This window comes from Vicugna pacos, chromosome 29 (assembly GCF_048564905.1).
Source record: "Vicugna pacos chromosome 29, VicPac4, whole genome shotgun sequence".
Taxonomy (NCBI): domain Eukaryota; kingdom Metazoa; phylum Chordata; class Mammalia; order Artiodactyla; family Camelidae; genus Vicugna; species Vicugna pacos.
In genome coordinates this window covers 15,324,660-15,338,877 of record NC_133015.1, presented here as the reverse complement: position 1 = coordinate 15,338,877, position 14,218 = coordinate 15,324,660, and the positions used below count along the sequence as shown (strand labels likewise).

Genomic DNA, 14,218 nt, shown 5'->3' with positions numbered 1-14,218 from the left:
TTTTTCCACAAGGAGCTGTTATCTAGCCTCTGCCTCTACCAGTAATTAAGAGATGGCCTTGGTCAATATACATTCATTACACACTGATACCCACCCAGCTCGGCAATGTACCACTCCCAGCAACCCTTGAAGTCAAATGGCGATAACCAGACGGCTCTGCTCCCGAGTCTGGTTGGAACAGGGACACACAGGATGGACTAGCAGTGTTTCCCAATGTGAGTCCCAAGGAACACTGTTCATGAGAAAGAATGCTTTAAAAAAGTCGGAATTCATGGTCAAGTAAGTTTGGGAAAGACTGCACTTTGAACCTTCCTTTGGGAGTTCCTCAATGCACACTGGCATACTAAGGGTTACGAAAAGTCCTGCAGCAAAGATCTCTGTAATACTGAAACTTAATTTAGGTAAAGCTGAGACTACATTTGACAATTATGTGGCATCAGATCTAGCCACAACTCTTGGTTTCCCCATCCAAGAACTGTCACTCAACAAAGCTTAGTGTAAGAATTAAACTAAAAATGGGATGTTAAGGATTTCTCACACCCAAACTCTAATGTAATCTGTAAAATTTACCAATTTTACCTTAATATAAGGAAAACATGTATTTTTTTTAAAACCAACAGAGAAAACCTATTTTTAGGTGACAATTACAAGGTCCACAGCAGTACACTCTTTATAAAAAGATTTGCTATCATGGACCCACAACCCAATATGTATGTCTTTTTATGTGCAAAGTGAAAACAAAGTGATAGAGAACAAAATGATTACCCAGAGATTTCAAGTCAACTTCTCTTTCTACAATAATAGTTTTGTGTGTTAATTGTCAGATAGTCCGAGCTTGCTGGGTTTAAATGTGGACGTGGAGGAGAAAGTGGAAGCCAAGGCCATCGGAAAAGGTCTCATAATTCTCCACTTAACTGTTTGTATTTTATAGTAAATTGAGCCTCAGGAAGATCATCTTGGAAACCACTAAGGAAACATCCAGAATATTATATGAAATACACTGAAAATTCCAATATCTGAGAATTCATGTTGCCACATTTCTGAGCATCTGATTTATCATGAAAAAAAGATTTGAGCACTAAGCACCATGGGCATGTGGACCGAAGTCTTCTAAAACTCAGTTTTCCCAGACAGAAAACATCATCCGAAACAAAATTCACAGACCTGCTTTCTAACTTCAAGCACCTCCAGTAATTCAGATAAAATCTGTTCATATTTATGAAGAGAAAATCTTAACGCTATGAAACTGATCTGCATTTCAGGTTATCAATTATTTAAAATTTCTATGTTTCAGATTATCAAGGTTTTAAAATTTAACACTTTAAGACTCAAGTCAACCCATACAAACGTTTATTCAGATTTAAGTTTAAATGCCTTGCCTGTCTCACCCTTTTTAATTGAGAACCGTAACAAGAGAAATATGCAAAGTTCTCCCTTTTCCAAAACACCATCGGGAAAAATGTCACACAGATAATTCAATCGGAATCAAAGAGAAAACATTCAAAGACTTCCTCCTCCCAAAATCTGAGGAGGGAAGGTTGCTGCTAACGAGCTTGTTAACACTCTGTGATGTTAGAAGGAACATGCTCCTCACTCTTGGCATTCTCGTTTAGTGGACAGAAATGGTCATGGTTTCAAGGAGCTCTCACGGCAGTGCCTTACCAGTGTAGATGCTGGCATTGGAAGCCGGAATACCAAACTGTGACTCGATGAACTTGGGAATGAAGGTAATGAAAGCAGTCACAATGGCACTCTCAGCTGTGTATGACAAACTCACAAAAAGGAATGTCATGTTGCTTAAGATCCTGACAGCTGCTCGTGGTAGGTCTACAAAATGACAAGAATGACAAATGAACGTTATACACGAGGGATGGAAAATAAGATCAAATTGAATTGCTTTTGAAAAGAACTGGAAGTAGCCATTCAGCAATACAGAAAACCCTAAAGACTAATTAGAACGTATCCCCTTTATGAAGTAGACTGGGGCTTTTCTTTTCAATTTTTCAACTAGGATAAGGAAACTGAATAAAGAATCTAAAAATATACCCATACACAAACGTCCGTATCAGAAGTAATCAACCTATGACTCCTGTTTCAAAAATGGCTTGAAATAAATGACTTGCAATCATTATTGATTAAAATGATGCTATTCTTTGATAAGACCCTAAAGTCTACTAGTACATGTGTTAAGTTCCTGCAATATAATCCCAAATTTCGGGTTCCACTTCATCCCACTAACACCTCCCTGAGAAGGCGCACTTCTGAGATGCCACCTCCCTGGCCTGACGTGGCAGACGCCCACAGCAGAGGAACTGGTCCATGATGGTGGACACTGGTTCTCCCAGCCTCTTTGTAAAACAGGACAGAATACAGCTACAGGGCGTAAGGGACAAGGCCACCGGGTCAGACACTCCCAGGGACTTTGGACTGGGGAACAGAAATGGTCTCCAAAGGAGCAGGACAGCCCAATGAAGGGAGTCACATCTCACTTTTGAGTCTAGGAATTTACTTCATAGAACTTCCACACACATGCTTCAAGAGGTATGTGCATTTTCATTGCAGTGTTGTTTACAACAGCAAAAACGTAGGGGAAAAAGCTAAATGTCTATCAATGGGAAATGTTTAAATTAACTGTAGCATAGCCATGTAATGAAATACTATGTAGTAATAAAAAATGAAATGGAGCTATATGTATGGCATAAGAGGAACTCCAAGAAATATTTTTATTGATGAAAAAAGCAAGAAATACACATATACATGTGCGTAACTATATATATATATAAATTAAGGTAAAAATCAAACCAAAACAATGTATTTATATACAGTCGAATGTATTCTTTTCAATATATATAACACCAAGAAATTCTGGGAATGGGATTAAGAAGATTGGAAAGAGAAATTTAAAAAGATTATTGGGTAGATGCTGTTGTATTTTTTGCATGTTTGTAATGTGAATTAACTCACGTGTGTGATTTTTACATATCTTCATAGAAAAGGTAAAAAGCTGCATTACTTTGACATGCACAGTCTCACTTATCAGAATAATGATCTCCTTATGCTACAACATATTAAAATCATTCCATAGAAATTAAGCAACCACTGTTATTAAGGCTATAATTCATAGCCTATTCACCAGAATCTAAGATTTCAGAAGTCATGACTATTTGCAATGATCATTGTAAAGTGTAAACTAACTTTAATGTTCGATAGCATCATTTAATTGCTTCAAGTTAAAATAAATATTTTAAAAGAAATCTTAAGATGCATACTTTACTTTCTTAACATGGATAAACACAGCAGAAAAAATATATATATAATCAAAGTACTTCATAAAATTACCCAATATTCTCTTGTAAACAGCAAATCAAAGTGTCATTTCCAACATTAAAAATTAGAAAGTTCAGAAGATTTCCTATCAACATTTAAAGATTCAAATTAAGTTTAGCTGGTCTACTAAAAGCCAATGTGCTGAAACTAAAACACCTGGGAAAAATATAAAATAAAATGTTTAAATCCAAGAAGATAACAGATGTATCACATGAATATTTTTAAAGATACTAGTCATATAAAACTGGTTTTTCTTTTATACCCTTTTGGTATAGGGTAAAACAGCCTTCTAATTTCAAAGCTAACTAAAAATACACATGTTTCTCTTCTTTCATTACAAAAAAAAAAATCCCTATTGTTATTTAAGGACAATTTAGCAAAAGTTCAGACTTTCTACAACTTTAAGTTAGCTTCCTTCTATCTTCCACCTTCCTCTTCCCCTTTTATTGGAGCTAAACTTTCAAACTACATGCCCTGCAGGAGTAGGGGGCCAGGTCTCCAGGGTTGTGTCTTTAGCTGGTGGGGCTGGTTATTTGTTTACATACAGGGGTAGGGGAGTGAGTAAATCAGTAAATACACTGAGACTAATGGGAGTCACTAACTGCCTGAGAGGAGAGTCACAAATACAGAAAGGGGACAGTTACATTGGAACTGGAGATAGTGGTATGAATTCATGAGATGATAGATAGACAGACAGACTGTGTGTGTGTGTGTGTGTGTGTGTGTGTGTGTGTGTGTGTGTGTGTGTGTGTGTGTACATACACTTCCTGTTACCAACACGGCTTAGAAGTAATGACACCCTGGTAGCAATGAGCCCACCTAGCACCCAGTTCTTGTTTGCTAAATGCCATTTTCCACTGAAAGGAATCAGAGCTCCTTGAATAAATGTCTAATACACGGTTAGGTAAGCTTCCTTCAGGCATGAGTGATACAACTGTTGGCTGTGGGTTCAATGTTAAGGAACCAACAATATATATTAAATAAGCTGCCTTTGAAGATAAACACACCTGAAACAAGGTTATGTATTGACGTATGATTATGTTTTAATAGGAATTGAACCTGGATCTCCCCCAGAACAACGCTTCAGTTTTCAATATCTTGTTTCCCATGACTTTATAGAACACAACTACTGTAAATAAGAAGAATCAACTGCATTTACAAAACTATTATCCCACAAAGTATTTTTAAGTTACATACAGATTTATGAAATCAATAGACTTAGTAACTTTCAAGTACAGAAACCTGGCAGATCCAATCTTACCCAAGACATAAGAATGTACCTAACTGCTAACAGGGTAAATTCACACTGTGTGGCTTCTATGATGAGGCACCGAGTACATCACCCTTTCAGTGGAATGTCTACAAGGGAGAATCAGCAAACCCAAATTGAGGGGCATCTATAGACTTACTAGCTTATACTTTTAAAAAAAAAAAAAGATCAAGATCATAAAGATAAGGGAAGATGAGGAACTGATCCAGACTGAAGGAGACTAAAGGACACCACAGTGAAAGACAACATGTGATGGCAGACTGGATTTTAGACATTTTTGTTGGGATAATCAGCGAAATTTGAATGAGGCCTGTGGTCAAGAGAGTGACCCCTGTTAATAGGTCTCATAATTTTTCTGACATAGATACTTTGGGAAATAATTTCTCTTCTTGTGAAAAAAAAAAAAAAGATTTACCTTAAGTTCCGTAGCCCATACAGTTGATTTTCCTTATGTTTAAATGCCAGTAAAATAAGCATCTTTTAAAAAATAATTTGAGATGAAATTCACATGATGTAAAATTAACTATGTTAAAGTCAACAATTCAGTACATTCACAATGATGTGCAACCACTACCTCTATCTAGTTTCAAAATATACTTTTTTATTATTAAAAAAATTTAAGCACTGGTGCTCAAGAATGAGGTTGGAATTCACTTTTATTTTATTTTTTATATTCTTAAATACTTTCTAAATGTACTACCATGAACGTGTATTGTGTTTATATTCCAAAACAAACAAATGAAAAAAAAACTGCAATTTTAAAAGGAGGCAGACATATGTCATCTTCCAAGAGAAGTCATCCCTGACTCAGGCAGCTAACTTAAGAATTCCTTCTTCCTCCTCCTCCTCTAATGGACACACTTCCTTAAAATGTACATACCTCCATTTTAAGACATATTTTATTAGGTTTATTTTCTTTTCTGCCTCTGTCTTGAGTTCTTTGTCCTGTAGTGGCTCAATAAAGACATTTGTAGGGGGAAAAATAAAGCAAAGAGAGATGTTTTCTTAAGATCGATACTGCCAGCCATCTCTTTCAATAATTAGAATGATACTTGAGAACCAGTCTAGTCCCTTCCTTAAAGTCTTAGATAATATCAAATTCTTAAATAAAAGTAAAATATGAGGGAAATATCAACTGAACAAGCAGATAAAGGGGCTTAAATAGACTAAGTCAAACCAGGCATAGAATTCACATTGGTCACAAAGAGACCAGGAGTAAAAATGGAAACACCAGAGTGGGGGTCATTGTTACATAAAAGGCTGGGATTTCTATTGTAAGTTATAAAATAACATGATGTGTCCAAAACACAGGGTGTTCAAAGCACATGGGCAGGACCCAAGGGCTCAGCTTCAAGGGCTCAGAAAAGGCCTCTGGAGGGTGGGGCAAGGGAAGGAGGTGGAAAGAATTCCATGTGATGATGATGGTGGAAAATCGGGCCAGATGACAATGTGCTCTGGAGGGGTAAGGGGTATAGCTCAGTGGTCAAGCATGTGCTTAACATGCACGAGGTCCTGGGCCCAATCCCCACTACCTCCATTTAAAAAAAGAAAAAAAAATTGCAAAACAAGAATGTGCTCTGGCTGTAACACATAAGCTTTTATAGCAATCACTTTTTTTCATCTTTTATAACACTGACATCTTTAAATCCTTGCTGGCTGGGGAGAGACTGGACAACCAATTCTTAGAGATAGCAAGGGCTCAACTGGGAGCACAGTTTTTGTAGGGAAACCAAGCAATCCTGAGTCTACAGCCCCAACCGCCTCCCCAGCTAACCCTCACACACCAAGCCTGTATTTCCTCTGCCGTGAACCATCCAGGGCCAGGAACCAGACAGCTAGACATCATCCCTACAGCCCAGGGCCTGCTGGAATTACTCAGATTAGCCAATAGTACGCTGTTTACTCTGCCCTACCTGGCTTTCCCATGGAAACCCCGATAAAGGCTCTGTCCTTGGCTTCCCCCTCGCTCCTGCTTTTGCTTCCTGACTAGAACCTGGTGCTTTCCCTGTGGCCTTCATGGCATGGCATGTCCCCATCTCTTGGGGAACGTAAGTGAAAATTCTTTTTTCAATGGCGCTGACCTCCTCATGTGGTCACTTGGTCACCTCCATAAATTATAATCCTACAGGTATAGGAACTGCTTCCTTTAACATCTCTCCACAAAATTTCCTTTACCTCTAATCTTTTAGTTCTTATTATTTGTATACTTTTAAGCCTTCAGATGCATCAAAAAGCTGATGGAAATATGCCACTACCATATAGTGAAAACCTCAACGACCCCCTTTAATAGACACAGCTTTTCGATGCCTATTACCCTGGAACATCGAACTATTTCTGGTCCTGTCTCTCTGTAAAAGCAAAACCATAGTTGCTCTTCATATGAAACACGGCCAACGCAGGGCCCACGTGTCCTCAGCTCCTGTCCATTTTCTCTGAAACTAATAACCCCCTGGGCTCCCCAGTCACAAATCCCCATGAAAGTGTTCCAGTTTCTCATCCCCGTCCACAACATACTGGCAAACAGCATTCCCTGCTTGCCAATAGAAAAGCAGAAGGAAGTGGAAGGCCCTGGCACACCACAGTCACTGCTGGGCGAGCACACAGAGCTCCTGAACCACTTGCCTGCAGACAGTGAACAGAAATGGTGGCCGGCAGAGCCCAAAATCACTATGGTTCCTGGCCACAGTACTGTCCTGCTTGTTTAAGTCAACACTAATGAGTATTTTTACGTATCTTCCTAAGTAGATGCTAATCTGATGAGTAGTAGCCCCACAATTAATTTGCACTGAGTACTAAAAGTGTTTTCTTCTTTAGACATTCTTCGCCAGACCTGTCACCATTTACATTTTGCCTCATAAGCTGCAGGTCCAAATCTAATGGTTCAGCTTGCCATAAGAAAATATGCGTACAGCAAACTAAATGTAAAAGAGAAATGAAACAAAGGGTTAGAAATAGAGAACATGAAATGAATGGATTAAGATGTGGCATATATATACAATGGAACACTACTCAGCCATGAAAAAGAATGAGGTTTTTGCCATGTGCAACAACGTGGATGGACCTAGTGGGTAAGATAAGTCAGACTGAGAAAGACACACATTCTATGTTATCACTTATATGTGGAATCTAAAAAATAAACAAATGTATATAGCAAAACAGAAACAGACTCACAGATACAGAGAACAAACTAGTGGTTACCAGTGGAGGAGGGAGGGGCAAAATAGGAGTAGACGATTAAGAGATACAAACTACTATGTATAAAATAAATAAGCAACAAGGATATATTGTACAGCACAGGGAAACAGAGCTATTATTTTGTAATAACTTTACATGGAGTATAATCTATAAAAATATTGAATCACCATGTTGTACACCTGAAACTAATATAATATTGTAAGTCAACTATACTTCAATTTTTAAAAAGAAACTTAAATAATAAATTCATATTTCCCTGAAAAAAATGAAATAAAGGAGATGTAAATAAAGCAGAACATCAGAGCCAAAGAAAGGATTAAATTCTTCAGATTCTTCCTGGGCTTCAAATTTGACTCTCAGCATCCCAGCCACCAAAAGCAAAAAGTTGTATACTCATTATTAGCAGAAACTTTCCAATTTCCCTGTGGAATACAGAGCTTTTCCTAACTACGTTCTAGAGCAGTGACTGTCACAGTGTGGTCCCTGTCCCAACAGCATCAGTATCACCTGGGACTTGTTAAAAATGCAGTCTCAGGCCACACCTCAGGCCTCCTGAGTCAGGCACTCTGGGCTGGGGTTCGGGACTCTGGGTTCTAAGCAGCCCATGTGCTTCCTAGGTGGGCTAGGTCTGAGAACCATCATTCTCAAGAAATAGAATTTTACATAAAGGGCACTGAGATATGCTCTTAGGGCAAACATGGGGAATTCAAGCAACAGTTTTCAATAAAAGCTGCCAACCTAAAACTAAAATGCAATGCAGCCAAAAAGCAAAGGCAGAATGCAAGAGGGCTAAGACGGCATGGCCCAGGGTCATGGCTTTTGGTGATCCCTCTCTGCTGAGTCAAGTATTGCCTCTAACATACTCCATGCTACACTGGGTTTTCAAACACCTAGCAAAGGACCACACGCTAGGGTTCTGGATGTTCTTAGGCAGCTCAAATTCAGAATTTATTTCTTCTGCCCCTCTATTCTTCTCTCCATCATCTGAGGTTGAAACCCTGAACCATCTTTGGTACCTCTTTCCCCATCATTCCCTGATCAGCTGCCACATCCTATAGACACACCTCTTCCTTCCCTCCTCATCATTCAATAATTCATTCATCAAATATTGACTGAGTGTCTACTAGATGGTATGATTTCATCAGGGAACACGATGAGCAAAAAATCCCCTTGATTGGAGCTTACTTTCTTATTGCTGAGGTGATAAATAAGACAAATAAGTAAAATGCACAGTATGTTAGCTAGTGATGAGTGCTAAGCAGAAAAATAAAAGAGGGAGAGAGAAGAAGGTAGGCATTTTTAAATAGGGTAGCCAAGAAAGGCTTCATTGAAAAAGGGTCATTTGAGTCATTTCCTGAAGAAGTAGACTGGGGAGAAAAAATTCCCAACAAAGGAATAGCAAGTGCAAAGGCCCTGAGGTGAGAATGTGCCTGGCACATCTGAGGACCAGTGATGAGCCCAATATGGCTGAAGGAGAATGAACAAATGGGACTGCAAGAAGGAGATGGGGTCGAGCAGGTAACCAGGGGTTAGATCGTGGTCCTGGTAGGTCACGTAGGGAGGGGACTCTTCTGTAAGATGGGAGACCATAGAAGCTTGGAGCAGAGGAGTGGCGTTTTAGCAGGATCCTTCTGGCTACAGAGTTGAAAGCAACTGAAAGGGGACAAGGGTAGAAACAAGGAGACCAGCTGAGCAGGCTACTGTCTTTTCCTTCTCTACAGGCCAAACCATCATCACTTCTCCCTCGGGCTCTGTCCATAGCTTTCTACCTGCCCCACCCCAAGTCCATTCCACTCCCTTCCCTCCCTAACCTAACCTAATTGAGCCAAATGCTGCTCAAATCTCCCCACTGCCCAGTGAGGGCAGATTCAGTTAAAGGTGAGAACTCTAGCTCTCTACGCACAATATGGCCCTGCCTTACCTTCCCAAACTTACCTCCCAGGCCTCTGCCATGTATCTCCGACCACAATACACGTGCTCAGCATTTTCAAATACATCTCCACAGTCTGACCTTCTTGCCTGTGCTCTCTCTGACTGCAATACTCCCACTAGCCCACCTCCACCTACTGAGATTCCCCCGGTCTTCCAAGGGACATCACAAATCCCACCTCCTCTGGGAAACCTTTCCTCATCCCTCAGCTAGACGCTCACTCGCTGCCTTTCACCCTCACACCACTGTGTCTCGCCTTTTTTTTTTTTTTTTGGCCGTTGGTGTATTCTTATCTGTACTTGTCCTGTCTCCCTCAGTGTACTACAAGTCTCTGAGGGCAACTACAGCTCACTCATCTTCACATCTGCCCACAGCCTGGAAAACAGCAGCTTCTGGAGAGTGAATAGTCATTGAATTAAATGATGACAATGTAATTCTCTAGTGATCAAAATTCTGTAAGTTCCAATGGCCTCTTTAAATCAGTTCTTCACCTCGGAGTGACTATTTTACTTAATTAGGGTTATAAACATAGCATACTCTAGAAAGATTTGTTTGGTTTTTGTTCTGAGATTAGGAGTTTTGTGACCCAATAAGGTGACCAGCTATCAGTCTGTCCAGGACTTTTCTGGTTTTAGCACTGAAAGTCTTACATCCTGGAAAACCCGTCACTCCCTTGCACACCAGGTTGGCTAGTCAACCTTGAAATGAGCAGGTAATCGGTAGCTTATTCTCTTTACTTATCAAATATGGATATCAATACTTATCTCCATGAGGTGTTGAGAGGATTAAAAACAATAAAGTGTAAAGCCCACAGCACAAACCTGGCTCATAGGAGAAACTGGAAAACACTGGCTTCTAGTAATAACTTTTTCCTGGTTGTGAGTACGTGGAATGGGAGTCTCCTTAGACCAAAAGCTGTGACAGTGGCTTCAGGAAGCGCCTATTTTGGTCTGACAGACTGTTTGGTGATGACAAGGAATAATGGTTTTTCTGGACCAAAGGACAGTTCCGAGCATTTGCTAGTTCATTCTTAAAGTCTTCGAGGGATGAATTCGGGGTCTTTATTGGATAAGATATCTTATGAACATAAACCTTAAGTTTATAGGAGCTCTCTGATAAACCTATGCACACAGTGGCCCAATGTAAGAAAACCCAGTTGGAGAATTCAGACTGAAAGCAAATGGATTTGGCCATGTTTATTCACATCCTGAGGAGCCTCCCTTTTATTCATCACAGGGTTCCTTTCAATTAATGGAGTTTCTCTCGTCGCAGCTTTCTGCTCTGATGCAAATACTCTGTTTTGTTCTGTCCAGTATGGTCCCCTAGCCACGTGTGTCTGTTGAGACTTTGAAAGTGGCAACTGAGGAATGCGATTTTTAATTTTATTTAATTTCAATTAATTTAAATGTGGATTGCCTTCCTGTGGTTAGGGGCTGTATTGGAGAGACGGGGCCTCCAGTACGTTGGATAGCGCTTATGGTAGCCAATTAACTGAGAAGCTAAGAAGAACGTAGGCGGAGACACCGATAATTCTATTTTAATTCAAAGGCAGAATGAGCTGTTTCTGAAATTTTGTAATTCAATGGACAAATAAAGATTTATTGACCAAAAAAAAAAAAAAAACAGTATACTCTACCACAGACGAAAGTCTAGCGGAGAAACATTTGTTATGCTTTATGCTATTTAATCATGCAAGGCAATGAAGCTTAAAAGGTTAAAAGTGGACACAAAAATTAAAATTCTCTTCTGATTAACTGCTACCAAAAGTTTTCTGTTAGGAAGATACTCAGTTAAATTCGGAATACTTTTAACATGCTGGACCTCAGACCTCAGGAAAATTGATCCACTTAAGTATTTTAAGTGTTTCTTTTTATTGGTAAGATGTTCATGCAGTCAACGCTAATCTTTTTCTGGAAAGGTGATGCAGACACACTGAAAATTCTACTTTGTCCTTTGTGGTGTTTTAAAACAGTCTTATTCCTGCATAATTTATAATAAGAAACACTGACTCAGATTTTTCCCAGTGTCTATCATTAAAATGTGGAGGCAGAGGGTGGGAAGTATAGTGTATTTTCTTCTTGTATTCTCTGCAATAAAGCTTCCCAAAGAGCACCATTCTGTATGACCCAAATCATTTTGTTTTAAGGAAATAAAATATTCTAGCTTAGCTATGTTTCCACCTTCTCTTTAAGGAAGCTAATACTGATTTACAATTTTCAAATTTTATTCTATGTTGAATAAAGACTAAGAGGAACCCTGCTCCCGAAAACAGGACAAAGAGAAAGAAGATCTGGGAATCAAACTCAGATTTAACTCAAAATGATGTCTTAACAACCATTCTTTAATTCAAGACCTCAGTAGAATCTCAGCTTTGTAATACAAATTATGTCTAAGGTAGAATGATTCCCAAAGATTTAATTTATCCTTTTGAAAATCAGATTAAATATTAGACTGTCATTTTCAATAAATGATAGGTATCAGAAATCAATATGTGCCAGATATATATGAATTAATTTTAAAAATCAGAGTTGAACATTGTTCCAACATCATCGACTTCATTTGAATAATTTTTAGCAAAACATTCTCACTTTATAATCCCATTTAAACAGGATTCTTCTCTAACAAGAGGAAGCGTCTCTTCTAGTCTAGATAAAATTAGAGAATCCAGTGCAAGTGGAAGTAATAAAAGGAACCAGCTCTGGTCCTAACCAGGAAGGCTAGCTGTAGAAGTGAGACAAGTCATCATAATTAAGGCATAGAATAAAACAGTTGAGAACTGATCAGAAATACTGACAAGAAAATCAGAATGAAAATGGATTTTATAAACCGACTCCCCATCACTGTCAAAAGTCTCCTCTTATTCTTTCCTTTAACAGAAAATATCCTGAACCGTCAAATTGAGCATAGAAAAAAATGGAGACGAGCAACCCCTAGCAGCACCAGAAGGGATCAGATCAAACAGTGAATAGATTCAATTTTGAAAAATAATTTTAAAATGCATGACAACTTTAAACACTTGAGCCTGCATGCCTAAGAGAGCCTCCCCCAGAAGCAGGTCCTGAGTCAAGGATTCAAGTGCAAGTAGTTTAGATTCAGAAAAGGCTGGACCAGGACTGCAACACAATGCGTGGGAAGAAAGGGCAACTTACAAAGGAAGTAGAAACATACCTCGGAATTGTCTCACTATGAGGGGGTGGGGCTGGGATGTTTATCAGCCATTGATTAAGTCAGTTTTAGCGGTGGGAGAACAGGGTGTTAATTCCTTAGCACTTGCAGAAGCCAAGCAGTTTTCCAGCCTACAAAGAAGACCTTCAGGCAAAAGAAGCCCTCCAGGCAGAGAGGACCAACAGACCTTCAGGAAGTATGCACAGAGACAGTTCCCCACCAGGAAGACTATAAGGTCCCAGGTACAGATGGGGCACTGAAAGCATCGTTCACACTGCTTCCTCCAAAATTTCACATTCGAGCCACCTACTCCTAAGCTATAAATACGCAATTTTAGCTTAGCCCTTACTTCTCCCCTTGACTCTACTTTATATTCTCCATAAATTAAGACTCTTCAGTCTATTCTCGCATTGTAAGTTCTTTAACATCAGCTTTGCTCTCAACTGAGTTATTAAAAAAAGTCACTCCTTCAGTAGTATTATGGTCTGTAATATGTCCATGAAAAATGATGGACTGGTCCACGGGGTAAGACCTTGGGCCATGCTAGCATTCAGAGAACCTTTTATGTTGCAAGAGCAGCAGAAATCACTGTGGCAGTTGCAAAAGTACACATTGTCCCAAAATAACAGGGAGGGAGCGGGGAAGGCAAATCTAAAACTGAAGTGGGAAGAAGCATTTCCAGTGAAAGGTCACTTCACTACTTGGAACACATATAGTCTTAAAAAAAAAAAAAAAAGGTCCAATCTAACTATTCTTAGGCTGCAAGGACAGTTCATAATATATCAGCAGATTCCTTCTAGGTCTGAAATTTTCCTGTTTGCTTTTACTGTGGATGTAGTCAAAGGGAGAGGATAATGTGCCCAGGTACATTTTACCCCAAACAACCTTGGCTGATGGAAGCATTTGATAAATATTATGCTTCACAGTTTAAAAAAATCAAATCAGAAAATTCGGGAAATAGGCAGGAACTAATGGGACAAGAGCATTATAGAGTTCTTGGATTAAAGGAATTTATTGCCACTCAACAGAGGTATTGAGTACTGAACAAAGACGACCTGGTTAAAATGAGATTAAGTTGTGTAGAACTGAGATTGCCTAATCTAGCTTTAGTAACGTCATTATTTTTAAGAGAAATAAAAACGAAAAAGTAGACCAGTACACATCACTGAAAACTCTCTGGATGTTTTCACACCTGGTTTGGAGACCCATCCCCCGGCTTCTCCTTCTCCAAGTCCACTTACAAGCATTTGACAGAACCACTGCTGAACAAGGTCCCTTCCCAGGGGTAGGTTTCATATTTACGTAAAACTCAGGCCACACTACGAAACCCA

The 14,218-nt window shown here is 39.2% G+C and overlaps 1 protein-coding gene across 2 annotated transcripts in view; it reads right to left on the bottom strand.

Moving 5' to 3' along the window:
• SLCO5A1 (solute carrier organic anion transporter family member 5A1) overlaps nucleotides 1–14,218 on the bottom strand; it is a 95,372-nt gene that overhangs the window by 41,322 nt on the left and 39,832 nt on the right. The window contains exon 5 of one of the 2 annotated variants that reach the window (XM_006204712.4): nucleotides 1,663–1,827. The exons of the other annotated variant lie outside the window; for it this stretch is intronic. Coding sequence (XP_006204774.1) covers nucleotides 1,663–1,827 — 165 coding nt within the window. The remainder of the gene's footprint in view (nucleotides 1–1,662; nucleotides 1,828–14,218) is intronic. 2 annotated transcript variants of the gene reach the window in all.